Raw genomic sequence first — 27,854 nt, forward strand, 5'->3', positions numbered from 1 at the left:
ATCCCAAATATTTGGGAACTAAATAGCATACTTCTAAATAACTCATATCAAAGGATAAGTCAAAAGAGAAATAGGGGGGTATTTTGTTTAAAACACTTTGAGGTATGACTGACATACAAAAAGCTGTACAAATTTAAGAAGTAAAACTTGATAAGTTTGCAGATAAGTGTACATTCATGAAACCATCACCATAATTTATGCCATAAACATACCCATCACCTACAAAATTTCCTCCTGCCTTCCTTATTATTTTTTTGTGTGTGATAAGAACACTTAACATAATATCTCCCTCTTAGCAAATTTATACACAATACAGTATTGTTAATTACAGGATCTGTGCTGTACAGATCTCTAGGACTTACTCATCTTGTATAACTGACACTGTACATTTTGACTAATCCTCCCCATTTCTCCTTCCCTCAGCCCCTTGCAACCACCATTCTAATCTCTACTTCTATGAGGTAGACTATTTAAGATTTGTTACATAAGTGATATAGCGTAGTATTTGTCCTTCTGTGTCCGGCTTATTTCACTTAGCTGATGTCCTCCAGGTGCATCCGTATTGTCACAAATGGCAGGATTTCCTTTTTTTGTAAGGCTGAATAATATTTCATTGTATGTACATGCCACATTTTCTTTATCCATTCACCTGATAATGGATAATGGATAATGGTTGCTCCCATGTCTTAGCTATTGTGAATAATGCTGCAATGAACATGTGAGTGCAGGTATATCTTTGAGGTATTGATTTCAAGTCCTTTGGATATGTAGTCAGAGGTGGGTTTGCTAGATCATATGGTAGTTTTATTTTTAATTTTTTGAGGAACCTCCATACTGTTTGTCATAATCTTTTGTTCTTTTGATGATAGCCATCCAAACAAGTGTGAGTTTTATGGTTTTGATTTGCATTTCCCTGATGATTAGTCATGTTGAGCATATTTTAACCATTGGCCATTTGTATGTCTTCGTTGGAAAAATGTCTATTCAGATCTTTTGCCCATCCTTAATAGGGTCATTTAATATTTGGTATTGAATTGTAGGAATTCCTTATGTATTTTGGTTATTAACCCTTTATCAGATTATGCTTTGCAAATATTTTCTCCCATTCTGTAGGTTGCCTTTTCATTTTGTTGATTATTTCCTTTGCTGTGCAGAAGCTTTTTAGTTTGATGTAATACCGCTTGTTTATTTTTGCTCTTGTTGCCTGTGCTTCTGGTGTCATATTCAAGAAATCATTGCCAAGGCCAATTTCAAGCTTTTTCTCTGTGTTTTCTTCTTAGGGGTTTTATACTTTTGGGTCTTACATTTAATTACTTAAACCATTTTGAGTTGATTTTTGTGTATGGTGTGTGATAAGGATTCGACTTCATTCTTTTGTATGTAGATATCCAGTTTTCCAAAAACCACTTATTGAAAAGCCTTTTAATTTCCCCATTGTGTTGAAGAATAGTTAACCAAAATGTCAAATTTAAAATTATTTTTAAAGGAGGTATAGCTCTTTAAAGATCCAATAGCTGAAATAAAATAAACTTTTAATATATTCTATTAAGCCAAAAGAGGGCAAGAAAAGAGTAATAGAGAAAAAACAGAAAGGGCAAATTTTTTAAAAGCAAGTTGATAGATTTAAACTCAAAGATATCAATTTTCATTAAGTATAAATGGACTAAAGTCTTTCACTACACATGAAGTGACATATTGTTTGAAGGTAGATTCAGATCAAAAGCCAGAGATTTTTACAGTGGATAAAGAAGCAAGACCTGAAAGTGTGTGCATCATGCTAAATGAGAAACCAAAAATGAGATCATCTGTCAGCAAGCATTCTGTAGGTCTACACCATGACACCAATAATGGCAAAACTGTGAGGAAGAACAGATAAGATATACTTTCAAGTTTATTCAGAGGACCATGATCCCTTCGACTCTGGAAATCTTTCCCACTTCAGAATCACCTGTCTCCTGCATTCTTTCTCTTAGACTTGAAATGAGCCCAGGTTACCAAGAATTAAAGGCTGGACCCTCAGCATCCAGACTCCAGAGCAGCTCTGATTTTCTCTCTTTCCTGAGAGTCTCTGTTGGCTGCCTGAATGTAGTCTATCTTCTAAGTCATCAGCATGGATATTCTATGACAAACAGCTTTCCAAAATTTCTTATGATTCTTCAATTACCTGGATTTCTTCATCGTATCTCCTTTCCACTTTTTTTAAAATAAATTTATTTATTTTATTTATTTATTTTTGGCTGCGTTGGGTCTTCATTGTTGCACGCGGGCTTTCTCTAGTTGTGGTGAGTGAGGGCTACTCTTCGTTGCAGTGCACGGGCTTCTCATTGCAGTGGCTTCGCTTGTTGTGGAGCATGGGCTCTAGGCACGCGGGCTTCGGTAGCTGTGGCTCGCCAGCTCTAGAGCGCAGGCTCAGTAGTTGTGGCGCACGGACTTATTTGCTCCACAGCATGTGGGATCTTCCTGGACCAGGGCTTGAACCCATGTCCCCTGCATTGGCAGGCGGATTCTTAACTACTGTGCCACCAGGGAAGCCCCACTTTTTTTTTTTTTTTTTGGTCATTTCATACCACCTTAACACTTTTCAACATACCAGAAGAAGACGTTTAAAGCAAATAAGTGTTTAAAGCATTGATAGTAACAATGTATTGGGTGTTTATTGCATACCTAAAAGTGAAATGTATGACAAAAATGGAACAAGGACTGGGAATCAAGATCACACTGTTATCAAGTCTTTCACCACACATGAAATAACATACTATTTGAAGGTAGATTCAGATTTTTCAAAATGTACATTGTAAACTCTATGGCAATGACTCAAAAGTTTTTAAAAGAAGTACAAATAATAAGTATATAAGATAAAATTAATTTTGTTTTTTAAATAATAAAACTAGAGAAGGCAGAAAAAAGAAACAGAGGAAATGAAACTAATAGAAAACAGCTAGCAAGACAGTGTATTTTAATCCAACTATACACAGTATCTTTAAAGGTGAGTGGATTAAGAATAACTGTTAAGAACTGTTTAGAAAAACAGCAAGAACCAACTATATGAGGTTATATTAGTCATGGTTCTTCAGTGAAACAGAACAAATAGATCATTGGCCATTGGCTCATGTGACTGTGGAAGCCAAGAAGTTCCACAATCTGCTGAGAGCTGAAGAACCAGGAAAGCTGGTGGTTTAGTTCAGTCCAAGTCCAAAGGCCTGAGAACCAGGGGAGCTGATGGTGTAAGTTCCAACTGAGGTCCAAAGGCCCAAGGATCAGAGGGCCAATTGTGTAAGTCCCTCCGATTTGAAGGTCCAAGAACCAGGAGCTGAAGTCCAAGTCTGAAGGTCCAAGTCTGAAGGTCCAAGAACCAGGAGCACCGATGTCCAAGGGCAGAAAAGAAGATGGATGTCCCAGCTCAGAGAATAAATTTGCCCTTCTGCCTTTTTGTTCTATTCAGGCTCTCAACTGATTGGATGATGCCTACCTACAATGGTGAGAGAAATCTTCTTCACTCAGTCTATGGATTCAAATGTTAATCTCTTCTGGAAACACCCTCACAGACACCCCAGAGATGTTTTACCAGCTCTCTGGGCACCCCTTAACCCAGTCAAGCTGACACATAAAATCAACCATTACAGAGCTCTATGAGCAACCTATTTTAATATTATAAAAGAATACTTCCAGTTTCAGCTCCAACATGTAAAGAATTTGGAAATCATAACTCACATCCTTACAAGAAAAAGATGAGAAAACTGAAAATTATTGGCTTTTCTTGGGCCCATCAGAGAACTGAGGTTGCATGGCAAATTGCCACCCCAAAATCTGGATAGACAGACAAATCCACAGAGTTGAAGCTGAGATCTGCTTAACAGTGGAAGCAAAATCCACTGGAGCCATAAACTAGTAGGAATACTTAAATGGTAGTTTTGACGAATTGCTGGAGGTTGAGTGTGGGCTAGCTTAAAAGTAAGAAGCTTTGGGGAGCTGCAGTATGGGTGAGCTGCGTATGAGCTGAGTGTAAAGTTGAGAAAGATCACCTCATGGCTCTGGCAGGGGGAGGAGGACTAGAAATCATTGGAAAAATGTGGCCAGTGTTTTCCATAGCAAAAGCCTGGTCTCCAGGGGAAAAGACTTCTTTTGTAAAAAACATTTATTTATTTATTTACTTGGCTGCCCCGGGTCTTATTTGCAGCACACGGCATCTTCATTGCCGCATGTGGGATCTTCATTGCAGTATGCAGGATCTTTAGTTGTGGCATGCAGGATCTTTTAGTTGTGAACTGTGTAAGTCAGACTGGGACTTGAACCCACAGGCCAGGACTCGAACCCAGCCAAAACCCAGATTGGGAATTGAACCCACAGTCTTTTAACTGAGATCACACACCTGGTCTCAGGACTTAATGAAGCTCAGTTTCTTGATGTCTCATCGCAGAAAGAATTCAGTGAGAGACAAAGTGATGGGTAAGAAGTGGATTTATTTAGAGAGAAACACGCTCCACAGACAGAGTGTGGGCCACTCAGAAGTCAATAGCGGCACCAGGGTATGGGGTTGTCAGTTTTTATAGGGGTGGGTAATTTCATAGGCTAATGAGTGGGAGGAGCATTCCAGCTATTTTGGGGAGGGGGTGGGGATTTCCAGAAATTGGGCCAGCACCCAATTCCTTATGGTCGGCCTTGGAACTGTCATGGCACCTGTGGGCATGTCATTTAGCTTGCTGATGTGCTACCATGAGGCTCAAAGTCTAGTGGAAGTTGACTCATCTGCCATCTTGGACCTATTTGGTTTAATCAGTTTATGTCATGTCATCAGGCTATGTCATTCTTTTAAAGGTTGTGCCCTGCCCCCTTCCCTCCTGTTTCAGTTGCAGCATGTGGGATCTAGTTCCCTGACCAGGGATCAAACCCAGGCCCCCTGCATTGGGAGCACAGAGTCTTAGTCACTGGACCACCAGGGAAGTCCCTATCCAGGGGAAAAGACTTTAGCAGAACCTTATCCAGGGCCACAGAGTGTGGGTGGCTTATAGCACCAATGCATGTACCCACCAACTCTGGGGGCTAGAGGGGACAAGCTAGACTGAAATCTGAGATGGCCAAGATCACCTCAAGAAAGTGCAGGCTAAACAGTGGTTGCCAAACTATCTTCTGGGGAGTCTTCAATGCTGCTCCCAGAGCTAAAGTTTCTGTGGTAGAGAACTGTGTTCAGTAGCCTATGATAAACCATAATGGAAAAGAATATTTTAAAAAAAGAGAGAATGTATATATATATACATATATATATATACACACACACGTGTATATATGTATACATATATACATGAATCACCTTGCTGTACAGCAGTAATTAACACATTGTAAATCAACTATACTTCAATAAAAAATAAAGTTTCTGTGGTGAAATAAACTTAAGAAATGGTGAATAAATACCCCTCCTAAAGAGTCATATAACACACTAATGAAGACTCAGAGAAACTAAGTAAAATAGGAAACTGACTGGGACACATTCTCAATCCTGTTTGTACATCAGAAGCATCAGAAGAGTTTATTGTCAACCAATACAACAACTGGGTCCCATTCCATATCTGAAGAGATGAGAGACGGTCCAATATCAAGACCCAAAAAAGAGGCAAAAAATTGTTAATCAGATGGGTAGAAGAATTTTTATCTCAGTAAAAGATGCAAGTTCTTTGCAATAATAAGTAGTGATGGAAACCAGAACGTGTCACCCCAAAATATGCCTCTTTGACATAAAAATTATTTTGAGCTGAAGGCAATTAAGAGGCAGCAAACCCAGAAACCCTAAAGGCAGGATATAAATTCTTCTTTTACCGGAGACAGACTCAGCCCAGAGGCAGTGCCAGAAGAGTCTGCAAACACACATTGACCCATTTGTTTCCACACATATATTTACCTTCACACAGTCTGCCACCCTTGGAAGACTAAAACTGCTTTCCTTTGTCCTATCATCTCTTCACAATTTTACTGTTCTTTGTCGAAGATACTATGAAAGCCAGAATTCTAAGCCACGGCTTTGAGTTAGTATTCATTTTATGTTTCTCCTGCATGATGTGTTGCATGTGTTAAAGTTTTTCTTGTTAATTTTTCTTTTCGTTAGAGTCCCAGCTGAAAACCTCAGATAAGTAGAGGTAAAGTTTTACCTCCGTTACAGTAGTAGAAAGGGAGGCTTATAAAGGCCTTTTCTTTGAGAAAAGAGGAAAAGGTTTGGAATCACTGCCGTCAGAAGATGTAAAAAGGAATTTAAGATCAAGCCTGTCTACCAAGCAGCCCAAAGAGCCTACTTGAAGTCAGAGAACAAGTCTTTGTAGCAGAACCAACCAACCTGGTTCAACAGCCCAGAAAGAAGAGTGGAGGAAAGGTACTAATGAGTTTCCCAAGGACTGGAAATTAACAATGTAGGTATTGTCGACAAAAAACTAACTAGTCAATCTAAGAAAGAAATGCGAAATTTTATTCGAGCCAAATTTGAGGATTATAACCCAGGAAGAGCATCTGAGAAAGCTCTGAGAACCGTTCCATCCGTTAGAAGTCAAGGCACAGTTATACCAGTTTTTTGAGACGGGGGCTGTACATTAAATGACATATTAATGACAGTTTACATCGGATCTAAGCACCATGTGACCCCTTATCAAGAAGGAATGTTCTCTTTTAAGGAGCTGTCTTGTTGATGCTGGGAGAATGTTGCTCTTTATGGCTGAGCAGGTATTTCTGCTGATGGGGGAGGTGTGGTCGATGCATAATGCAGACACACAATGCACAGTGCAGGCACAGAGACCAATGGGCAGAGAAAATTTTTTATGTTTAAATTTTTCTTGTCTTGCCATAAAATATGAATATTATTTCACAGTACTGAAGGAAGTCCTGATGGGCAAGTGTGTTAAATTCCTAAGTTCCACAAACTGGCTGGCTTAAAACAACAGAAATTTACTGTCTCACAGTTCTGGAGGCTAGAAGTCTGAAATCAGCGTGTTTGCAGGGCCATGCTCCCTCAGAAGCTTCTAGGGGAGGATTCTTCCTTGCCTTTTCCAGCATCTAGCAGCCCCAGGCATTCGTTGGTTTGTGACAGCATAACTCCAGCCTCTCCCATAGCCATCTTCCCTCTGTGTCCTCACATGGCATTTCCGTGTATGTAAGTGTATGTGTGTGTGTACAAAATTCCCTCTAAGGATACTAGTGATATTGGATTAGGGCCCACCCTAGTGGCCTCATTTTAATTTCCAGATAAGGTCACATTCACAGCTAGGACTTCAACATATCTTTTTCTCTGGAGGACAGAATTCAACTCATAACGGCAAGTATCTTGGAGAGTTAAGGAGAACTCAGCAGAAATCACTGAATGAGGGGGATTGCTCCAGCTGCAAAGGAAGACAAGCCAGGATGGGCTGGGACACAGGAAGGGGAGGAGGGATTAGGGAGGGTGCTGGAAGTTTTGTAAGAAGCTGCCAGAAAGCCTATTGAAAGTCTGGGAGGAGACACATTAAAATGTTGGTAGTGGTGGAATTATCAATAACTTTAATTTTCTTCACACTTTTTATATGTTCCAAAGTTTCTATAATAAGTACATGATTTTATAACCAGAGAGAAACATTCATTATTTTTCAAATAACTATCCAGTAATAGTCACAATCCTCTGAGTGCATACAATCTAGAGCAGGAAGGTAAAGAGAGAAGAACACTCATACAGGGTAAAAACATGTAACAAAATAAAAACCTGAAACAAAGGTGTTGGAGATCACAATCAGCATTCAATATGTGCTCACAGGTGACCGTAGAGTAGAAAAGATCAGGACCTTCCTCTCAGATCTAGATTCAATCCCAACATGCCCATTTGACAGCTGGGCAGGACTGAATGAGTTAATCTCAAGGTTTGTTTTTTCTTTTGTAAAGACAGGATTTTAATTTCCATCTCATTTCCATCTCTGTTGCAAGAGTCACGTGGGAGCATTATGTGAAGAGGCTAGCACAGTGTAAATACTTAACAAGGGTTTCCCAACATTTTCAGGATGACATTAACAACCTTGTGCGCACAGTATACGAATCTGACGAATGGAGAGCATAATGAACCCTTGAGGGCAGAGACACGGTCAGGTGAAGAGTAACAACACGGGCAGAGGAGGGGAAGACTGCCTCAATCTTCCAATCCAAGAAAGTGAGGAATATCAGTACTTACTGGAAAGAAGAGGAATTACATGACTAAACAGAAAGGGATTCTATAAAGCTGTCAAATTTCAGGAAAAAAGTGAGATAGGCCTATACCGTGAGATGTCCAAGCTACGTGCCTATAGCACCGGTCAGGATGCTTCAGCCTGCAAGTGGCCAGAAGGCAACTAGAACTGCCTTATACAATAAAGAAGCAATCATCTCATATAACAAGAAATTCGGGATTAGGGAAATTCCAACCATTTTGTGACGCCAACAAAGACCACATTTCTCCTCCTTTTTCCACGGTTACTGCGCTCCTCTCAGTTCCAGTATACCTACTATAACATCAGAAGAGGGGCTGTGTCTTCCCAAACATCTCTTTCTAAAAGCTAAAAAACCTTCCTCGGAGGCACCTTGGAGAATTTCTCCCCCCACCTCACTGGCCAGAATTCCCTCCTATGGGCCTGTCTCTCCCCGAAGCATGTGGAGAGCACATCCTGAACAGTTCAATTAGGAAGAACCAGAAGAGAAGGAGAAAAAGTGGGCCAAGTGGCTACTGGAAAGATACCCAGCAGGGTCTTCCACATCTGTCTACACACATGATGTCCAGGGGGGCTGAACAAAACGTGAAGTTGGAATCTGAATGGACAGAATTGAGGGACCACCCAGGATGGATTTATATATGAAGTCAAAGATGAGGGCCAAGGGATGTATGTCCCTGGGCTGGGGTACAAGGCAAAGATTCTTGGGCAGGAGAAGAACAACCTCATTTCCCACCAGTCGCTGGTGGGATGACTAAAGATGCTAATGGACTCAACCAAAAAAACGGCCGGAGACGTGAGATGGAAGGACAGGAAAAAGTGTAGAGGTGCTCTCCATCCACAGCACTGTAGAACGAGATTTCCCCAGCCCTGTGATCTAGGAAAACTCCCACCCGGTGAAGAGCTGGCTCTAGCTTGGTAGGCCTCACAGAGATGCCTGTCAGGGGCCAATAGCCAGCAGAACTCCAACAAAGAGCCCAGATTCCCATGCGGGGGGACAGTGTTGAACCACCAGTAATCCCCATGATGTCCTCCCGACACAACCCCACAGCAACCTCCAGGCTACCTTGGTGCTCAACTTCCCAGTAATGTTTCCCTGAAGTGAAAACGTTTTTTCCCAAAACGCAGGGTAAGTGCTGAAATCTCTCCACAAAGTCTGTGGTCCTCTGAGGATTCCTCCATCCAGTGAAGTAGCTCCATGCTGTAGAAAATAGTGGCCAAGAACTGGCTGATGCTCCATTTTTCACGTATCTCCCTTCCTGGGAGAAGACAAGGTTGGGATAAGCAGTGTCCTCAGCTAGATTTACAGCCACTGCAGAGAAAATGAGAGCTGAGATCAATAATGCAAGAGCTTACCACCAACCCTCCTCCAGAAATGCCCGTCTGTTCCAGCTTCAGTGCCGTCCTTCTCCCATCACTCACTGTTAGGGATAAGACTCCTCACCGTCCTTCAACGGATCCTCAGCTGGGCCTAACAGGCCATAATATGTGCTAGTAACCTGAAATCTTCATTCCCCTTCTGCTTTAAAAGACTATGATCTAGAAAACGGGGAGCCCATTATTTCATGGCCCCAAGTCTTCACCATCAGCATAGAATTTGGAGAAACAGTAACAAATACTGACTTGTTGAATCAGGACCAGAACCAAAGCTGTCGACTGGCTGGTTCTTTGTACAGGAACACACAGATGTCATCATTAACAAGGTTTCTCTTTACTGATTCCAGCTGTTCACTGGGCATCTCCGCAAGCCCCCAGCAGGTAACTCAAAACCTAATTCAGGGGCTTCCCTGGTGGCGCAGTGGTTGAGAATCTGCCTGCCAATGCAGGGGACACGGGTTCGAGCCCTGGTCTGGGAAGATCCCACATGCCGCGGAGCAACTAGGCCCATGAGCCACAACTACTGAGCCTGCGCGTCTGGAGCCTGTGCTCCGCAACAAGAGAGGCCGCGATAGTGAGAGGCCCGCGCACCGTGATGAAGAGTGGCCCCCGCTTGCCACAACTAGAGAAAGCCCTCGCACAGAAACGAAGACCCAACACAGCCAAAAATAAAATAAATAAATAAAAAATAAGTAAAAATTTAAAAAAAGAAAGTAAAATCAATCCCCAAAATATTAAAACAAACAAACAAACAAACAAAAAAACCTAATTCAGAGCATCCCAAGTCCCCTTCCACTCTCGAGACTAATCCTCCCTCACATGCAGACTTCTTGTTCTCTATGCTCTCTAAGGTCTAAGAATATTAGCTCCACCCAAACACTCACACTTGGAAATCTTAAGGTTATTTGATTCTTCTTTCCCTCTGACCCTCGGTGGCTAATTAATCACCAAGTCCTATCAATTCTACCTCTGAAATATCACTCAGGTTCTTTTCTTCCTCTCCTTTCCCATCGCCATTGTCTTCACTCGGACCTTCAGCATCTTTCACTGTAACTGTGTCTATAACTTCCTCCCTGGCCTGCCTCCAACTTCTCTTCCCTCCCAGACTCTCCATGTCTCTTTAGTTTGCTGAAAAGTTGTGTTTTGTTTTGTTTTGTTTTTTTAATCAGAAATGAATGTTAAGATTTTTTTTATTTAGCATCGTCATTGGAGTATAATTGCTTTACAATGTTGTGTTAGTTGCTGCTGTATAACAAAGTGAATCAGCTATACGTATACATATATCCCCATATCCCCTCCCTCTTGCGTCTCCCTCCCACCCCTCTAGGTGGTCACAAATCACTGAGCTGATCTCCCTGTGCTATGCAGCTGCTTCCCACTAGCTATCTGTTTTACGTTTGGTAGAGTATATATGTCAATGCCACTCCCTCACTTCGTCCCAGCTTACCCTTCCCCCTCCCTGTGTCCTCAAGTCCTGAATGTTAGATTTTGACAAGGGCTTTTTCTGCATCTACTAGGTGATAAAATAGTTTTCCTTTTTTTAATTTGCTAACATCGTGAATTATATTGACTTTCAAATGTTAAACCAAACCTGCTTTTCTACAATAAACCCCATTTGGTTGTGATGTATTATACATTGTTGAATTCAATTTGCTAAAATTTTCTTTAGAATTTTTCTATGTTCATGAGGGACACTGATCTATAGTTCTCTTCTCTTGTAATGTCTTTGTCTGATTTTAGTATCATGGTAATGCAGGCCTCATAGAACAAATTGGGAATAGTCTCTTCAACTTTTTGTTAAGAGTTTATGTAGAATAAATATTTTTTAAATGTTTGGTGAAATCACCAGTGAAGCCATTTGGAAAGGTTTCTAACACAAATTTCTTTAATAGAAATAAGGTTATTCCAGTTATCTATTTTCTCTTGAGTCAGCTTTGGTCATTTGAGTCTTTTAAGGACTTTGTCCATTTCACCTATGTTGTCTGATGTATCAGCATAAAGTTGCTTGTAATATTCCCTTATTATCCTTTTAATATCTATAGATTTGTAGTGATGATGCCTCTCTCTCATTCTTAATACTAGTGATGTATCTGGTCATTCTGCTAAGAGTATATCAATAAAATTGATATTCTCAAAGAAAGAGCTTTTGCTTCCACTAATATTTCTTTTGTTTTCTGTATTCTATTGCAATGATTTATGCTCTGGTTTTTATTATTTCCATTCTTCTGTTTTGGGGGGCTTTATTTGCTCTTCTTTTTGTAGTGTCTTAAGGTAGATACTGATGTCACTGATTTAAGAATTTTCTTCTTTTATAATATAGGTGATTAGTGCTATACATTTCCCTGTGTCGCTTTAGCTGTATCCCACAAATTCTGAAATGTTGTGTTTTCCTTTTCATTCAGTTCAAAGTATCAACACTTTCTACTTCCCTTTTGATTTCACCTTTAATTCATGGGTTATTGAGAAGTGTGTCATTTAGTTTCCTAACATTTAGGGAACTTCCAAGGATTTTTTTTAAACTGATTGCTAACTCAAATGCATTGGGGTCAGAGAACACACTTTGTATGGCTTGAATCCTTTTGAATACTGAGATATGTCTTATGGCCCACCCTGTTCTACCTTAGAAAATGTTCCATGTATGTACACTCAAAAAGAATATGTATTCTGTTTTTGTTTGGGGCAGTATTCTATAAATAACAGGGTGGTCAAGTTGGTTGACACTGCTATTCAAATTGATAGTGTTATTCAGTCTACTATATCCTTACTGATTTTCTGCCTACTTGTTCTAAAAATTATTTTTAAAAGGTATTGAAAATTCCAGCTATAATTGTGGATTTGTCTGTTTCTCCTTGCAGCTCTATTAATTCTTGCTTAATATATTTTAAAGCTCTGTTATTAGGTGTATAAATGTTTAGAACTGTTATGTCCTCCTGATAAACTGACTCCTTAATCATTAGGACTTGACTTTATCTCTGGTAATAGTCCTTGCTCTGAAATCTTCTTGATATTAATACAACCATTCCAGATTTCTTTTGGCTAATGTTAGCATGGTATAGCTTTTCCAATTGTTTTACTTTTAACATATATGGGTCTTTATATTTAATGTGCGTTTCTTGCAGCATATAGTTGGGTCTTGCTTTTTTTATCCAATCCAACCAGTCTCTCCCTTTTGATTAGGACCATTTATACTTAATATGGTTATTAATATGATTAGGTTTGTGTCTATTATGTTATGTTTTCTATTTGTCCTATTCTTTTTTCCTCTTTTTTGCCTTCTTTCTGATTAACCAAGTATTCTTATGATTCCACTTCATCTCCTTTGTTGACTTATTAGTTACAACTCTTTTATTTTAGTGATTGCCGTAAGGTTTATAATATACACCTTTAACTTAACAGCCTACCTTCAAGACATATTATACCACTTCACATATAAGAATTGTATAATAGGGACTTCCCTGGTGGTCCAGTGGTTAAGAATCCACCTTCCAATGCAGGGAACGTAGGTTTGATCCCTGGTCGGGGAACTAAGATCCCACATGCCCCAGGGCAACTAAGCCTGCACGCCGCAACTACTGAGCCCACTTGCTCTAGAGCCCACGCTCTAGAGAGAAGCCTGCTTGCCTCAATGAAGAGCCTGCACGCCGCAATGAAAGATCCTGCATGCCGCAATGAAGATCCCGTGTGCTGCAACTAAGACCCAACACAGCCAAATAAATAAATACTTAAAAAAAAAAAAGAACTGTATAATGGTATACTTCTATTTCTCCCCTCCTAACATTCATGCTATTGTTGTTGTGCATTTTACTTGTAAATATGTTATAAACTCCACAATCTGTTATTTTCTGTCTGTTTACACAGTCAATTACTGTATTTGTCAGGGTTCTCCAGAGAAATAGAACCAATAAGATGTACGTGTACAGAGAAAGAGATTATAAGGAATTGTTTCATGTGATTATGGTAACTGGCAAGTCCAAATCCACTGTGTGTGACAGAAGGCTTACGACCCAGGGAAAACTGATGTTCCAGTTCAAAGGCCACAAGGCAGGAAGAACCAAAGCCGCAGGTGGAGTCCTAAGGCAGTCTGCTTTAGAATTCCCTCTTGTTCAGGGTGAAAAGTCAGCCTTTTGTTCTATTCAGGCCTGCAACTGATTAGATTAGGCCCACCAGCATTATGGAGAGCAATCCGCTTTACTCAAGTTTCCGGATTTAAATATTAATCTCATCCCAAAACACTCTTACTGTCACAGCAACACCCGAAATAATGTTTGACCAAGTATCTGGGCACCTTGTGCCCCAGTCAAATTAACACATAAATTAACCATCCCTATTACCTTTTAATGAGATTTAAGTAATGACAGAAGTACATATTTCTTTATGTCATTATCATTTCAGAAGATGTTTTACTCCTTTGTGTAGATCTGACTTCCATCTGGTATCATTTTCCTTCTGCTTGAAGGACTTCCTCTAACATTTCTTGCAGTGTTGGTCTGATAAACTCTTTCTGTTTTTGGATATCAGCAAACATCTTTGTTTCACCTTGTTTTTTTGTTTTGTTTTTTTTTTTTAAATTAATTAATTTATTTATTTATTTTTTGGCTGCGTTGGGTCTTCGTTTCTGCGCGAGGGCTTTCTCTAGTTGCGGCAAGTGGAGGCCACTCTTCATCGCGGTGCGCGGGCCTTTCACTGTTGCGGCCTCTCTTGTTGTGGAGCACAGGCTCCAGACGCGCAGGCTCAGTAGTTGTGGCTCACGGGCCTAGTTGCTCCGCGGCATGTGGGATCTTCCCAGACCAGGGCTCGAACCCGTGTCCCCTGCATTGGCAGGCAGACTCTCAACCACTGCGCCACCAGGGAAGCCCTCACCTTGTTTTTGAAGGGTATTTTTGCCAGGAATAAAAGTCTGGGTTAACAGTTATTTTCTTTCAGTCCTTTAAAGATTTTGTTCACTTGCATTGCTTTCAATGAGTAATGTGATGTCATCTTTATCTTGGTTCCACTGTAACATGTCCTTTTTAACTTGTTGCATTTAAAATTTTCTCTTTATCACTGGTTTTGGTGTAGTTTTCATCATGCTTAGGATTTGCTGAGTTTCTTGGATCTGTGTACTTACAGTTTTCATCAACTTTGGAAAGTTGTCGGTCATTATTTCTTCAACTGTTTTTTCTGTCTCATCCCCATCCCACTCCTCTCCCTGAGGGGTACCAATGACCAGACATAAGGCTGCATGAAAATGACCCACAGCTCACTGATGCTATTTTCATTTTTTCAGTTTTTTTCTCTGTGTGTTTCCGTTTGCATAGTTTCCACTGCTCTATCTTTTCAAGCTCACTAAGCTTTTCTTCTGCAATGACCCATTAACCCCAACCAGCTTGTTCTTCATCTCAGTTATTGCAGTTTTCATCTCTAGAAGTCTGTCTGGGATTTTTTTTATATCTTCCATGTCCCCATATGCCTCTTTACAAAATAGTTACAGTAATTGTATTAATGTTCTTCTATGCTTAGTCTAGCGTCCAGGTAAATCCTGGATCCGTTTCAATTGATTATTCTCTTCATCATGGGTCATGTTTTCCTATCTTTTTGCCTGCCTAGTAATCTTTGATTGGATGCCAGGCATTGTGGTTTTACATTGTTGGGTACTCATTTTTTTTTTAATTTTTATTATTTATTTATTATTTATTTTTGGCTGTGTTGGGTCTTCGTTTCTGTGCGAGGGCTTTCTCTAGTTGCGGAGAGCGGGGGCCACTCTTCATTGCGGTGCGCGGGCCTCTCACTCTCGCGGCCTCTCTTGTTGCAGAGCACGGGCTCCAGACGCACAGGCTCAGTAGCTGTCGCTCACGGGCTTAGTTGCTCCGCGGCATGTGGGATCCTCCCAGACCAGGGCTTGAACCTGTGTCCCCTGCATTGGCAGGCAGATTCTCAACCACTGTGCCACCAGGGAAGCCCGGGTACTCATTTTTTTAAATTCCTATCCATCTTGTTGAGCTTTGTCCTGGGATGCAGTTACTTGGAAATAATTTCATCCTTTTGGGTCTTATTTCATGATTTGTAAAGTGGGTCCAAAGCAGTGCTCAGTGTAGGGTTAATTATTCCCCACTAATGAGGCAAGATTTTCCTGAGTACTCTACCCAGTGCCCCATGAATTAAGAGTTTTCCAGAGGCTGGTAGAACAGGCATTGTTCCTGGCCCTGTGTGAGCACCAGGAACTGTTCCTTCTACTCATTTTGGAAATTTCCTTCCTCAAACTCAGTTAGTTCTTCACGAGCATGTACTGACCAGCATTCTGCTGAATGTTCACGGCGTGTCTCTGTAGATCATGTGGGTTCTCTCTCTGTCCAGCTCTCTCCTCTCCAGAACTCTGTCCAGTGCTCTGTAAACTCTCACAGCTTTGTTCTCCCTGGACTCTCAGCTCCACTCCTCAACTCAGGGAGTCCACCTGGCTCCACCTCTGTTACCCTCCCTGAGGTGGCCTGGAAACTCTCTCAAGGCTGTAGGCTGGGGCCATCATAGACGCACCTCATTGGTTTCACATTTCCCATGGATCGCTGTCCTTCACTGCCTGAGGTCCAGTGTTTTAAAAACTGTTGTTTTATGTATTGTCTGTTTTGGGTTTTTTTTTTTTTGGTCAACTAAGTTTCAGGAGTAAATCCAGTCCCTGTTACTGCATTTTAGCTGGAAGTAGACATCCACAACATGATTCTTAATCAGGTACATGCACATGAGAATTGAGTGCATAGCTTTACATCACGTACATGCCTTGGTACTTCCCTGGAGATCTAATAAGTTTATCTTCAGTCTTCCCTACACTCATCTTCTCAAACTCAGTTCGTGCCTTTCCCCATATGCACCTTATGGTTGAGTCACATCAGATACCCTCTTCTCCATTTTCTCCACACCTTAGCTCATGCTGCCGCCTCTGCCTGGAAGAGGATTCCCTCATTTTCCACTTGGCAAACTGCTACTCATCCTTCAAATTCCCAAACAACTGTCATCACCTCTGCTGTGAAAACTTTCCCACTTCACCCCCAACAGAGGTCTTCCTCTGTAGTTTTGCAGTATTTTATTCATACCACTGATCAACACTGGATCCCACTGTATTACAGTAAAGTGATATGTGTCTGTCTCTCCAATTTGTAAGCAGATAGGTCTTTTTCTTTTTGTATCACTAGTACCTTATAACACACAGTATGTGTTAAATGGATGTTTCTTGAATGAAGCATATATCCATTTATTCCTAAGTAGTTATTACCATTTTCCTGACCCTCATGTCAGCTGCATGCTCTGTTTTCTCTTTCCTTTCCCGACTTCTCCGTTCATTCTCTGAGCTCCAACTCCCAGACATTCTGCTCACCTTGGAATCGCTTCAGCATTTCCTTCATCATTGGGAGCCGGCACACAGTCTTCACCTTTAGAACTTCAAAGGAGTAGTTCACATCCTGGTTCTCACACCTACGAGAAGTGCAGAGGGCTGCTCTGCTTAGGAGACAACTAGGACACCCAAGACCCCCAACTCTCAACTGCAGGTTCAAATCCCAGAGCTCAGACTACTTCTCTCCCATTCCTCCTGGCAAAAGTGAACAGTGGAACTCCTCCCCGACAACCCCCTCACGTCAATGTCCACACTGGCCTATAGAGCCCAGGCCTCGTTTCCCCTCTGCTTGGCCTGTATCTTTACCATTCTACTCAAGCCCCCATAAGAAAGCAAGAGTTGGTACCTGGTCAACACATCTTTTGGATTCTGTGAAGAGAAGAAAGAAACAAGTTATGTACCTTCCCCTAGAGATCTGTTACTCAACTTTGTGAGCAGGTATTTTTCTGTCAGGTGCTTTTATTAACGTCACATACGCTCTCATGCTGCCAAACCCAATGCATTAACACAACGTAGTCTTTGTTTCATGTGACCCCTCTGAACTATTTAACAGTGTTGACCAATCCTTTCCTTGAAGCCCTCCTCTTTCTCCTTGGGCACTATGACATTAGCTCTCTCCTGGCTTTTTGCCTACTTCTCCGTCTACACTCTTTCAATCACAGACAAATGTTAGTGAGGATGTGGTGGCAATATAAAATGGAAAAAGGTAGTTTGGAAAAAGGCAGTTTATTTAAAAGTTAAATATAAATATAGAATACAGCCTAGCAATTCTGCACTTACTACTTACCCAAGAGAAATGAAAACATATGTCCACACAAAGAGTGACAGACAAATGTTAAAGCAGCATCCTTCCTAATAACCAAAAGGTGCAAACAACCCAAATGTCCATCAACTGGTGAACAGATATACAAAATGTGGTATATGCTACAATGGAATACTATTCTGGAATTAAAACAAGGGATGCAAATACAATACTAATATATGCTACAACATGAATGAACCTCAAAAACATTACACTAAATGAAAGAATCCATATACAAAAGAAATGTGTTATTTCAAAGATTCTGCTATAGTATATGTTTGGATATGTAACTGGAACTTCACTGTTCAGGCAAGTTGTAAAAGTTCTAGACAGTTCTTGGAATCTAAGTATCTCATATTACCTGAGCTCATCAGACCTAAATTTCACATTAATTTCCTTTGAAAGGTGAATCTTCGACTCTTTAATTGTATAATAAAAATAACAACACAATAGCAACACAGAGAAAACATGTCTTCTACTAAACCCACTCACCAGGAAGGACATTCAGTTCTAAAGGCAAGAGGGCGTTCAGTTAGGGATGTTAACTAACAACTCTGTAAAGACAGAGACTACGCCCTTCGCTGCCGGTCTCACCTGGAGCAGCTCCAGGGTGGAGCTCTGGCTCTTCTCCCCCACCTCGAAGATGAGCTTCTTCATGGAAGTGATCATTTGATTGAGCCTTAACGTGTTCTCATTCTGTTTCTTCTTTGTCTCTTCTTCTTCTTGGCTCAGTCTCTTAAGAAACAATTGCTCTTCTTCAGCCAGGAAGACGTGCAGCTTTGCAAACTCCGCACTGACTCTCGTTCGCTGATTCTTCATCTTCTCCTATAGCCACAGGAGACTGGCTCAGTCCTTGTTCTGCCTGGTCCTTCCTCCTAAATTCCTTGCACATGACTCCCTAACAATCCATGATCCTTCCATCCAAATCACCTCCTCCAGAAAAGTTCCTGCCCAGCCCCTACAAATTTCCCCTACTCCTTTCTTTACACCTACTTGATATCTTTGTACTAGTCTATATAGTATTAATTCATTCTTTGTAACATCTGGGTCTCTGCTATGATAGCAATGCCTTGTTTGTATACTTTTTAAACTAAAATGCACTTGCACATCTATTATTTAATTTAGCCCTCAGATCACCTACCGTTTAGTTATGTTACATCTTAGACGTGCATATGTGCACCCACATCATGCCTCCCATCTAGACTAGCATCTCTGGAAGCAAAGTCCATTTGCTTTCCACAGTGCCATAGACCCAAATCAACTCCAATGTAGGAAGCCAACCTAGGGAGAAAGCAGAAAGGAAAGGGACACTACCCTTGAGATATGAGGATGAAGTGTGTGGAACTCATGTTGCCCAAAGACACAGGTCAGTAGAGATAGATTCTTCCTGTTCTATCACCTTATCTGAAAGGGGCCTAACAACTGATGAGATCCACAAGCTCTTCCCAGCGAAAGCCCTTGAGCGGCCTCAGACTGAAAGGACTCAAGGGCAAGAAATACCCAACCAACTTCTGCTCTTACCTTCCACTCTGCAGCATTCTTCACTTCCATGTCCTGTAAATGCATGGCTTTCTTCATCTTGGCTGTCAGACTACGTTGAGTCTTCAGAAGTTTTTCCTGTCAGCAGAAACACGCATAAGTAAGAAATCATCTCTCCCAGCATCTTCCTTGTTCAAGAGCTAAAAGTCACCTAATTCAAACAGGGGATGAGATTGAGAAAATGCTGAAGATGACTACAGGCTAATGCATAAGAATTATTCTGGTCTAAAATCGTCATAACACAATATAGAGTATGCCTATTAGATAGACAAAAATTTTAAATTGCTAGAAGATTAATAAATGCCTAGTCCTGGCAAGGGAAGAGGCCTCTGGCACCATAATAGTAGGAGAGTAAAGGTCCCTTCTTTTTGAAGAGCAATTGGCAGGATTTAACAAAATTTAAAATATGCATAATCCTATTTCTAATAATATCTAACAAAACATTAGCAAAGATAATCAATATGTATAGGAATGTTAACTGCAGCATTATTCACTACCTATCAATGTAGAATCATTAAATTATGGTATATTGATACTCTACATCAATTTCAGGTAGCTCTCTATATAATTGTTTTGAAAAGAACAAATATACATGTGTCTGTGCAAGTGTGTGCGTTTGTATCTGAACAGAGGGAAAATCTGGAAGGGTATATACCTAAGTATTATTAACACTGCTTATCTCTGGGGAATAGGAATGGCTTGAAAGTTGGAGGGGGAGGACTAGAAATTTTATAAATCTCTGTTTTGTTTGAATTTCTACAAGAGGCACATATTCTTTTTATAATTAGAAAAAAACAAATAAGCTATTAAAAAAATTGAGTCTATCAGAAGGAACAAAGTAGACTGAGGAGGGGAAGCACCTAACAGCAGAATCTCAGGGATGACCTCAGAGACAGAGGCAGACAGGTTAGAAACACGCACAAATCACTGTCAAATCTGATGTACATGTGAAGGCTGTCATGAGATAAATAGCTCCTTTGAATGTGACCAAGATTTTTTTTTAAGCTTTCATTTTTGTTTGCTAATAAACATAAATATATTTGAAATAGAACTTTTCAGTTTTTAGAAGCCCTTAACAATTTTCAGTATGTATGAATTTTCCTGTTTTCATTACCTAAGCTTTTTTGTATCCTGCCACAGTTGGGCTCTTAAAGTGGTCCCCTGAGTAAACTTGGTAACGTTCTGGGATTAGAAAACTTATTCCCTGCAATAACAGAAACTGCCACGAGGTGGCAGGACGGCAACACAAGCATTTCAAAGCTGGGTAGACGTACCAAAGTTTAAAAATCACTCTCTTCATTTAACATCAGACAATTGTGTGTATATAAAACTATAATAAAAGAGCAGACATTTATAGAATGAAGACATTTGCTGACTTGTGATCATGTAGTTCAAATGACATGAAACTTCAAATCAGGTCTGAGTTTCAGTCTAGACTTTCACAAACTAGCTTTGGATCTGTGGTCAAGTCAGCCTCACACATTTCCCGGGCCACAGCTCCCTTACCTAGAAGATGAAGACAACTAGACTAGATGGTCTTTTCTTAAACACCATCCCAGCACTTAGGTTCTGTGAATTTCAGTCACTGTAACCTCTGTATCCAATCCAAGCAGGGAGGTCTACCTCCAAAATACATATCAAATCTGCCCATCTGCCATCCCCAGCCACCTCCTAGTTCAAGCCACCTCTTGTCTGGACAACTACAATAACCTCATGTCTGGGCTCCCTACTTCCAATCTTGTCCTTCTCTTATCCAATGTCCACAGAGAAGCCAGCACAATCTTCTAAAGACCAGTCAGATCGTGTCAGTCCCCTGCTTAAGATTCTCCATTGGCTTCCCGCATCACTAAGAAAATTCAAACACCTTGCGGTCCGACATAACCCCACTCTTGTCTGCATCTCCCAACTCATCTCGTGCTGCTTTCCCCCTTGCTCGTGATGCTCCAGTTGCATAGACCTTTCGGTTCCATAGATATGTTCTGCTCTTCCCAGCCTCAGGGTCTTTGGATTTGCTATCCGCTGCCTGGGATGTTCTTCCCACAGTTCCTCAGATGGCTGATTCCTCATCCATCAAGTCTCAACTGAAATGTCATCTCCTCAGAGAAGGCTACCGTGTTCCCTTATTAAAGCCCGTGTCACTTTTCTGGCACGGCACTATCTTTCTTTCACAGCACATATCACCATCTGTGGTCATTTACTTGTCCATGGTGTGCCTCTCACCCCCACCGCAGCCAGACTGTAAGCCCCATGGTCTTTTCACCACTGTTTGCCCAGTGCTGAGTCTGGTACTGTAGTACAGCAAGTGACACAAAATGGGTGGTTCAAGAAATACTGAATATCTGTTAAATGAGTTCATAGCAATGAAGGGATTAGCTCCCAGAGTCACAGACTAAATATTGGCTTGAGGGAAAGAAGAGCTGTGCCTGGAAGCCTTTTCCAGGCAAACAGTTTGCTCCCTGAAGCTTAGGACGCTATTCTCTTTCTCTGTTCTCTTTTTCTCCCCAGCCACCAATGATTCCATTAAAGACAACTTCTGCTCTGAAAGATTTTTTTGAGATTTCCCTCTGTGAAGATACTAAGATGTAGGTCCATGGTCCTCTATCCTATCTGTACACTAGAATCACCTAGTGAATTGTTAAACAATGCTGATGCCAAGGGCCCCACCAACTGAACCAAACACTCGCGGGGGTTGGGAGGTAGTATTGCTTAAAAGTGCTTCCAGGTGTATCCTGAGCCACTGGTGTGGCCCAAGAGGGTGAGCAGAGTGGGCTAGGAATTCATCAAAGCAGGTTTCCTGGATGCAGTGCTCAGGGGCTCAGGTCCTCAGAGAAAGCATCGAGCACACCGTCTGCAGGGCTCAGGTGTGGGCACAGGATGGGGGATATTTTCCATGGATTTAGGGAACTCCAAACTTTTAAGTCACAGTGTACCCACCTGAGTATGTGCTTGGAATGGGATGGTGGAAACAGAATTGCTCCACCCAAGAGCAACTTAATGTTTTCCTAGCTAACTTGGGGTGGGGTGGAGATGGATAAACTGAGCAGCGACGAAGCAGAGGAGGGTGCAGAAAAGGACAGACAATGGGCAATTGTACCTAATGACCGGAACACCTGACCAGTCAACCTCATGACATTCAACCCTCCCCAGCGTTACCCTCACCCACTCCCTACCTGTTGGCCCGTTTTTGTTTAATCCTGAAATCCCACCTCTTGCCGATTAGTCTTCTCAGCTAGATTAGCTGTAGCAGAGTGAAAAGTGATAATGGACTAGGAATTAGAGGACCTCAGTCCAAGCTTAGCCACTTCCTAGCTTCTGTGACCTTGGGCAAGTGGTCTCACATCTCTGGGCCTCAGCTGCCTCATCTACAAAATGGGGATAACAGAATCCATCCAACAGGGCTGCTATGGAAATTTAAAAATTACTATACGAAAAATGCTTAGAATTGTCAGTGATGCATAAGTAATCAACACCTGACAGCTATCATTAGTATTATGATTTTGTCAAAGGTTGAAGCTTTAAGGGTTATTTTCTCCTTTCATACCTAACCACTTACACTTGCCTCAGCCCTCCCTCATAAATTTTTTTTGGGGGGGGGGGGTTTCGGCCGTGCAGTGTAGCATGAGGGATCTTAGTTCCCAGACAAGAGATCAAACCAGCGCCCCCTTCAGTGGAAGCACGGAGTCTTAACCACTGGACCACCAGGGAAGTCCCATGTATTTTCTCTTCCATTTCTCTGATGGGTCCTTTCAATCGCTTTTGCTGGCTACTAAGCATTGGTGTTTCCCAAGCTTCTCTTCATGCCCCTCTTTTTTTTTTACCCTTAATGTGGTCCCTCCAGGAAAATCTAATCAGCTTACTTCTTCCATGACTTCAAGAGTAGGCTGATGATTCTAATCTAAAATACTGTGTTTCTAGCTTCCTATGCCCCCTGCCTCCTGTCCCTCTTCCTTGGACTTCCTGTCACAGTTACTTTACTCTCAACATGTCCCAAATGAGCACCAGATATCCAGACTGCCATCCTAGACTCCTCTCTCTCCCTGACCCATCAGTTCCAATTAGTCACAATGTCATTCAGCTCCAGCTCATCATAACTCCATGCCCTCCTCTTCTCCACCACCCCTGCCCTGCACTAATTCAGGCCCTTACTACCTCCTGCTTGAAGTAGTGCAACAGCAGCCCAACTGGTCTTCTCCATTTATCCCCATGGATGCCACAATGAACTTTCTAAAACAAAAGAACTGATCGTGTCATCTCCTGCCTTAAAATCCTTCAATGATCCCCATTCCCTGGAAGAGAAAGCTCGGTCTTCTCAGTATGGTCAACAAGATCCTCCACAACATGGACCCTGCCTCTGTCTTCAGCCTCAACTCCCACCATCCTCCCTCCCATGCGCTACCCTCCTGAAGCACAGAGCGACCTCTGGCCTTCTTATTTATCACATGCTATTCCACGTTGCCACACTACTGAATATGCTGTTCCCTTGGCCTGAATATCCTCTCCCCTACCTTGCTGTACTCATCCGTCAAGAGTGGACTCGTGTTCCACTCCTCTGTGAAGGCGGTCCTCACTCCTGTCTGATCACTCTAACCTCAGACCTTCTGTGTGTTGGTACAAACGTCAATAACTCTCACACACACTGAAATTACAGGACTACATGCTTATGCCCCATACAAGACAAGGCCCATGTCTTTCTCATCCATTTACGTGCAGATTCTAGAACAATGACTAGCATACAGGAAGCACCAATAAAGGTTACTGAATAAAAAAATGAATGTACACTTTCTAGTCTAACTTTGCATCTGTTTCCTGTTTGTAGTCAGCTGATAAAACTGTACAGCATTTCACAGTTTACAATACACTTTAACTTGTATCATTAAATTCGTGTTTTCAACAAGTACTTACTAGATACCAATTCAGATGGAGACCACCGGAGTGACACCGTCAGTAATGGAAGGGGGTGGGGCTACTCTGGAAAGGATGATCAAGGAAGGTCTTCAAGCTAAAGTCTAAAAGGATCTAAAGGATGGAAGGTATGAGTAGAGAGAGAGTGAACAGGCTTGAAACAAAAGCAAGAAGGCCAGTGTGGCTGGACCAGAGTATGATAAACCGATTTATTTGACTGAAGCTTCTTAACCCATAAGATAAGGCAGAACAGATAATCTCCAAATTCAAACATTAAGTGATTTTCCCAATTGATGAAGGAAGCTAGTAAAATCCAGACTCATCCCTACAAGCCAGGTTTTTCCCAAATCATTCGTGGTCTACGACATCTGTAGGTATAAACCCGTACTGTCCAATACAGCACCCATTAGCCATGTGAGCTCCTGAAATGTGGATAGTCTGAACTGATGTGTGTAAATGTAAAGTACACAGATTTCAAAGACCTATCATGAAAAAAAAGGTAAAATATCTCATTGATAATTTTTTATATCAATCAATGTTGAATGAATGTTCATTGCAGCACTATTTACAACAGCCAGAGCATGGAAGCAACCTAAATGTCCATCAACAGAGGAATGGATAAAGAAGATGTGGTACATATGTACAATGGACTATTACTCAGCCATAAAAAGGAACGAAATTGTGCCATTTGCAGAGGCATGGATGGACCTAGAGACTGACCTACAGAGTGAAGTAAGTCAGAAAGAAAAAAATAAATATCGTATATTATTGCATATATGTGGAATCTAGAAAAATAGTATAGATGAACTTATTTTCAAAGCAGAAACAGAGGCACAAACGTAGAGAACAAACGTATGGATACCAAGGGGGGAAGGGGGGGTGGGATGAACTGGGAGATTAGAACTGACATATATACACTACTATGTATAAAATAGATAACTAATGAGAACCTACTGCATAGCACAGGGGACTCTACTCGGTGCTCTGTGGTGACCTAAATGGGAAAGAAATCCAAAAAAGAGGGGACAGATATATCCGTATAGCTGATTCACTTTGCTGTACAGCAGAACTTAACACAACATTGTAAAGCAACTATACTCCAAAATGTATATATATGTGAAATCACACTATCTGTGCCCATCCAAGTCAGAGAACAGCTGTAAGAAGAACTTGAGTTCTCCATTTCCTGATTATATTTTGTTTCATGTTCACAATAAAGAGGAAACAGAATGAGCTTTAAGAAAAAAAAAATCTATGTTGAATGATATTTTTGATAATTGGGTTAAATAAATTATTAAAATTAACATCACCTGTTTCTTTTTACCACTAGAAAAAATTTTAATAACACATGTGGCTCGTATTTTTGTTTCCATTGGACAGCACTGGTGTATAACCTCTCAGGATAACCATCTTAAACTAGGAGCTCCCGGAGGCCAGTCCCTTTAAAATTCTGCAGTGATGACTGAGCTTTGCACCGGCCCTCCCAATCCCAGTTTTAACTCCAGCTCTGAGATCCGTGAGTCGCTTAACTTTTCTGAGCCTGGTAGGGGTAGGATGGGGGTTCATGCTTCCAACGTGAACAGTAAACGTTCCCAGGCAATACCGGCAGCCCCGTAAGGGCCGGCTCACCCGGTAGCTCGCGAAGGCCTCGTCGACGGGGGCCATGGTGTGGGCCTGGTGCTCCTGGGACTCCCTGCACACCAAGCACACGAGCCGCTGATCGTCCTCGCAGAAGAGCCGCAGCGGCTCCCAATGGCGGCCGCACAGGCCGTGGGGCGCGGGGCCCAGGCGGCGGCGCCGCATCCTCTCCGTCAGCCGGGCCAGGGCCCAGTTGGGCCGCATCGCAGCGGGCGCCGACGGCTGCCGGCACTCGGGGCAGGGGACCGGGCTGCCGCTCGGCGCCCAGCTGCGGCGCAGGCAGCCGCGGCAGAAGTTGTGGCCGCACTCGATGGACACCGGGTCCTCGAAATAGTCCAGGCAGATGGAGCAGGTGAGCTCCTCCTGGAAGTCCTCGGCCTCCATGCTGCTCCTCGGCCCCAGAGCCGGAGTCGTGGCTGGATGAGAGGTCTGCAGGCTGCGGGAGGTGGCCTTCGGACCCGCGGCCGCCGCCTCCGGAGGGAGGGAAAAGTGCAGCCTCTTCCGGGGTTCGCCACCCAGCGGGGCCGCGCGACAGCCGGGCGGCGGCCCTTTCCCACGCGTGCTGAGGGCGCCGACCGCGCGAACCTCCGGGTTTCCTCGCGAGGACGGCGCGCTAGGCGTGACGGGACTGCGAGCTGCAACTGGACGAACAGTAGAGATGCGGAAGTCCTCCGAGAAGCCTAGAGAGGCCTCGAGGAGCCCGTAGTTTCGGGGACGCGACGGAGTGTGAGGACAGCGCAGCTGCAGCAGCCGCTGGTGGAGCAAAACTGGGAGGCGCTAATTAACTTGGCCTGGCCTTCAGGTTTGTGGGGTGAGGTCAATGGTCGCCGTCCGCTCCGGAAGATTTAGGGTCTGGAGTCCTAGGCGAGCTGCCGCCCAGAAGGGCGTTCCAGGCGGGCAGCAGCCTAGCGGCAGAAGGGCCAGAAGGACGAGGGGCATCTGTGCAGCCGGGCCTGGAGTGGGGTTAAGGAGGCGCCGTGCCCCGTAGGCTAGCTCTTCTTGAAGTCTCTCCTTTTTCTTTCAGCCTCATTCTCCAGGAGAGGAAGCCGTTCTTGTCCTCCAACCCCAAGGTCTAGTTGAGTTTCAAGAAAGGCAGGATTTCTGGCTCCCCACACGAAGCCCATCAACTCGAAGCCTACAAACTCTCCTGGAGTTCGAGGATTCAGGCGAACTGGAGAGCCAGTTTTCTAAGAGGCGAGTAGGGAAGGGAGGGTTTAGCCCCACGACCTAGTGGGGAGCTGTCTGTTTACTCTACACTCTGATTTCCCTCTCTTTCTTCCCCAGCACAAGAGACACACCAGGTAAAGGAAGCCCATTCTTAGGGCAGGGGCCTCACTCACCCAGTGCAGATAGAGGGTCTAATAATTAAGTTAGGAGAAAGAATCTAGGGTTAGATGGTCTTCCCCAGGTTTGAGATTTCCCACCAGTATTTTAGGTGGTTCAATGCGGAGGAGGTCTGTGGGCTAAAGGATGCTCTAAGCCAGCTCTGGGTGGTCTGCTATGAGCGGCTGTCATCCTATATGCTGGGAAGGAGCAGATCCTGTAGCTGCTGGTGCTGGAGCAGTTCCTGACCATCCTACCTGAGAAGGTCAACACCAGGGTGTGAGAGCAGTACCTGGCGAGTGGAGCTGAAGCTGTAGCTGTTCTGAGGACATTGTGAAAAACCTGATAGGACCGGGAGAGCGGTGGGAAGGAAATCAGGTGTTTTAAGTTAAGATTCAGAAGCACAGATGCATTGCCTTTTGGTACCCAACTTGAAGACGGCAACCGTCTTGCTAACCCAAGGCACATCCATTGAGGTTTTCAACAAGCAGTGTGCTTGCCTGTTTCAGGGAATTATCTGTTTCTCTTCAATGGATTTTTGATCTTGTGTTTCTGAGGTACTTGGTTTTTTATTCTTCCCTCTATTCCTTTTCTTATGAAAGAAATTTTTCTTCCTGTGTCCCAAAATCAGATACCACCTTTCCTGTAATATGCTCCGTAAGTGGTCACTGAATGTATGATTAAATGATTTGGAAAGGGGGTTCCTGCGATCACTATTTTGGGGTTT

The 27,854-nt window shown here is 42.6% G+C and overlaps 1 protein-coding gene across 3 annotated transcripts; it reads right to left on the reverse strand.

Annotated features, from left to right (window-relative positions):
* Window positions 1-2,893: 2,893 nt before the first annotated feature.
* TRIM4 (tripartite motif containing 4) lies at window positions 2,894-26,379 on the reverse strand. 3 transcript variants are annotated; one of them, XM_057528926.1, is made up of 7 exons: window positions 25,796-26,379; window positions 23,414-23,488; window positions 19,247-19,342; window positions 18,320-18,550; window positions 17,270-17,292; window positions 16,906-17,003; window positions 6,431-9,495 (listed from the first exon to the last, which is right to left on the reverse strand). In XM_057528926.1, exons 1-7 carry the CDS (start codon window positions 26,186-26,188, stop codon window positions 8,909-8,911), a joined length of 1,503 nt encoding a protein of 500 aa, XP_057384909.1. In that variant the 5' UTR covers window positions 26,189-26,379; the 3' UTR covers window positions 6,431-8,908. The 3 variants fall into 3 exon arrangements, with proteins under 3 accessions (XP_057384908.1, XP_057384909.1, XP_028023312.2); XM_057528925.1 differs by lacking the exons at window positions 6,431-9,495; window positions 23,414-23,488 and adding an exon at window positions 2,894-3,469; XM_028167511.2 differs by lacking the exon at window positions 23,414-23,488 and having other exon boundaries at window positions 25,796-26,375.
* Window positions 26,380-27,854: the final 1,475 nt, after the last annotated feature.

This window comes from Balaenoptera acutorostrata, chromosome 15 (genome assembly GCF_949987535.1).
Source record: "Balaenoptera acutorostrata chromosome 15, mBalAcu1.1, whole genome shotgun sequence".
Lineage (NCBI taxonomy): Eukaryota > Metazoa > Chordata > Mammalia > Artiodactyla > Balaenopteridae > Balaenoptera > Balaenoptera acutorostrata.